We start from the raw sequence: 3260 nt of genomic DNA, 5'->3' as shown, positions 1-3260 counted from the left end.
AACTGTTCCCACAGGTTCCATGTGGGCTCAAGCTACAACGATATTTTGAATTAATTTAAAATCTTCATTAGAGAGTTCTCAATGCCGTTGGATGTTCGGTACATTACCTGCGACGTAATGTAGTACTCGAAGTAACGAGCAAATCCTTCGCTTAACCACAAGTATGTCCACCACTCTGGTGTTACTTCGTTGCCAAACCACATGTGCGTCAGCTCGTGCGTTATAAGATCCGCAATGTTCTGCTTCGTCCGCGCAGTTGTCACGTCCTCCTCAAAGATCAAGTACTGCTCGCGGAACGTAATCAGGCCCCAGTTTTCCATGGCACCCATCGCAAAGTCGGGTATGGCTATGAGATCCACTTTGGGCAGCTGGTACTGATGGCCAAAGAAGGTTTCCAGTGACCGTAGCGATTTTCCAAGAAACTCCAATGCGTACCCAGTGTGTTCCACTTTATGTTCCTGTCAAGCAAAGCCAATGGATTCATAAAACCGATTAAACACTTGCACTGACTGCTCTGGGCAAGGTCCTTCTTACTGCAGCAAAAACTCGAAAGCGATCCGCCTCTTCTGACAAGGTTTTAAAGTCCGAAACGACAAAGGCGAGCAGATATGTCGACATTAGTGGTGTAGTTCCAAACGTAGTCACGGTGTAATCGCCCTCCTGTACTCTGCAATCATGAGTTTCGGTTTGGTAATTTCTTACGCACATTCTTGCTTCGGTCAAACTGTATTACTTATCAATCGCTGGCATATTAGAAAGAGCGGTGTACTCGGACCTGTGGCGGATTTGAACGTTGAATGTTGCCTTATACGATGGCTCGTCGTAGCATGGGAATACCGTACGAGCATATGTTGCCTCAAAATGGGTTGTGGCCAAGTACCTAACGAAAGATAGTAGCAACAAATTAAGAACAGCTTTCTCCCAGAACAGTCGCCAGAAATTCCGCAGAATTTAAAAGTTTGTGTCAGGTAGATAGCAACGGTACTATCAATAAAGCCAATTGGCTCTGATATGGTGGCTTCATCTTATCGGAAACGTCGTAGTATCAGCTACTCACCTGGTCGTGTTTCCTATCAAGTAGCTGCTCCTGTATAGGCCTTTCAGTTCTGTTCCTATACTGTTCGAAAAGTCGATCTTAATCCGATAGTTTTCTCCTGTTTGGAGTCGTTCGGCGAATCCGAAGTAGATTTGCTCATATTGGTCCATGTAGACAATGTTGGATACGGGTAGATTAGAACCATCCGATCTGGTAACGGTAACACTTTCCTCGTCGATAACTACGCCGGCATTGTTTAGATAAAACTGATTTCCCTCTCCTGTGTAACGCATCAAGATTTCCACTGTGCCCGTATACGAATAGAAGTCGTAATTAGTTATATCGAGGTACAGATTATAGGAAACAGGTACGGACACTTTCTGCATAACGTAACCACTGTCATCGTGCGCATCACGTAGGGTCGCTGCCTTTTCGCCCGTTAAAGGAGCCAAAGCAAAAATGGCTGGCAGCGAAAGAATCGCAACACACCACACGAAACTTGCCATTTTTATACCAAACTCCAACAGCCACCAGCATTCGCTTTGAGCTAGAGTTTGCAATGTACTAAGCCCTACCAGCGCGAGTCCTGCCACGCGCAACCAATCTATCGAGTACTTAGAGAGCAGGGATATAAATGGCTTAGATAACGGCATTTACTCGTTGTTTTTACAACACAAAGACGCGTGGATCACAACCGAAACACGCCCGATAACATGTTATCTGCGTACGCAAACACTTAAGCCCCAAACAAGCCAATTGTTCGAATTGTATTGTTACTGATTGTAAACACTTTGATGACTTGTAACTTACCGATCTGATAGGCTCTCGGTGGCAGTTCTGTTTCATATCAATAGTTCGGTTCACTGGAATTTCAAAACCATGCGCAATTTAGTGCTGAACACGAAAAGTCTTAGTCGGGTTAAGAAGGAAAACTACAACATTGACTGTAAACACTTTATTTCAATTCTTCGCCATTAGAAAACGAATGTTACAGCCCACTCCAGTGCGTTATTACGGTTATTCCTATCAATAACGAAAGTTCCACTATCGTGGTGGATGCTCCATTGTCACTAGGATCCGGAGGAGCACCTTCGTAGTTTTGTGCCACCAACCACTCAGCAATGGTTCCGGAGTACTTTCTTATCCAACTTAGCGATTGCTCTGCTTCTTTGACAGCACGGTTTGCGGCTTCTGCCACCGAAGGAACCATTGACTCGGCATGTAAGTTCAAAGTCACCTCAAGCTGTGGAGCAAACAAAAACCTAGTGACACACTGTTCTCATATCTTCATGTCCCATAAATGGCTACTCACCATGTCGTACTCCTGTGAAGAAATAATGCTTGGTCCGATGGCTTCAAAAATCGAGACGATCGTTTGCTCTGGCAGGAGCTGAGACAGCGACATAAAGTTGCTACTAACGTATTGAAGTGCGGCTTGCCGTGCAGTCGGACCACCTTCGATCAAACTAACTAGGATGTGGCTTCGTAGAGCGTCGGGAATTGGGATTCCGGGAACATTCATTTCGACCATTGTCAAATAGAACTGTATCATGGCGGCGTCCCGTGAGCAACCGAGACTAGTGACGAAACTGTCCACAAGTGGTTGGAACTTGTCTGGTGTTAGGAAATATTTGTAAAAAAGGGCCACCTCGTATGCGGAACCGGCGGATAGTTTATGCTTGTTGAAGGCGCAAAACACGGTGGACTGTAAATCTGCAGGAACATCCAGGGACTCTTTCAGCGTTGCTGTTTCAAGCACGCTGTTGGCCGCACTCATACACTGTGGGACCCCGAAATAGCAAGCCAAATATAGGGTTTTATCTCGATGCAATTGGCTCATGTGATCCAATTTTCCCGTAAGTCCGACTTGGCGGTAAGTAAAGCTGGTGAGATTACGCATGTAGCTTTCGAAGCGCCCGTACTCAACGCTAGCTGAAAACATCCAATCCAGGTGAAGCAGTGCGTTGTACGCCGTGCTCCAGGGTATGTATTCGGTTTCACGCTTCAGATACTGCATCAGCGACAGTGCAACGTCATAGGAGACTTCTCCAGCCCGTGCCAAGTTTGCAACGTCGTCCACAAGCTGGGCCCGATTGATGACAGGAATGCGTTCCTCAAACTGATCACTGTTCAACACGTTGATCAGTTGATTCCAGCTCTGCTTGTCGTAGTTCACTCGGTAGTAACCCGTTTGTTGTTTGTTGATGAAGATCATACTAATATC

At 45.8% G+C, this 3260-nt stretch overlaps 2 protein-coding genes across 2 annotated transcripts; both read right to left on the bottom strand.

Moving 5' to 3' along the window:
* Nucleotides 1–8: 8 nt before the first annotated feature.
* Nucleotides 9–1542, bottom strand: LOC128276764 (uncharacterized; the record flags this gene model as incomplete). Its single annotated transcript, XM_053015224.1, has 5 exons — nucleotides 1058–1542; nucleotides 734–880; nucleotides 535–667; nucleotides 108–458; nucleotides 9–32 (listed from the first exon to the last, which is right to left on the bottom strand). Coding segments are annotated over exons 1-5 (1140 nt in total), but the record flags the coding sequence as incomplete, so codon positions are not given.
* Nucleotides 1543–2024: 482 nt separating this feature from the next.
* LOC128276763 (aminopeptidase N-like) lies at nucleotides 2025–3251 on the bottom strand. Its single transcript, XM_053015223.1, has 2 exons — nucleotides 2349–3251; nucleotides 2025–2279 (listed from the first exon to the last, which is right to left on the bottom strand). The coding sequence occupies exons 1-2, from the start codon at nucleotides 3249–3251 to the stop codon at nucleotides 2025–2027; spliced, it is 1158 nt and encodes a 385-aa protein (XP_052871183.1).
* Nucleotides 3252–3260: the final 9 nt, after the last annotated feature.

Source organism: Anopheles cruzii, unplaced genomic scaffold, assembly GCF_943734635.1.
Source record: "Anopheles cruzii unplaced genomic scaffold, idAnoCruzAS_RS32_06 scaffold02395_ctg1, whole genome shotgun sequence".
Lineage (NCBI taxonomy): Eukaryota > Metazoa > Arthropoda > Insecta > Diptera > Culicidae > Anopheles > Anopheles cruzii.
This window is presented reverse-complemented; position numbering and strand designations above follow the sequence as displayed.

What these genes read in the sequence shown, in the direction of transcription:
- LOC128276763 (XM_053015223.1), bottom strand. Translation starts at nt 3,251, where the DNA reads ATGATCTTCATCAACAAACAACAAACGGGTTACTACCGAGTGAACTAC. An exon ending in CTTCACAGGAGTACGACATG is followed by an intron (nt 2,280 to 2,348) that starts GTGAGTAGCCAT and finishes TTTGCTCCACAG; the next exon opens with CTTGAGGTGACTTTGAACTT.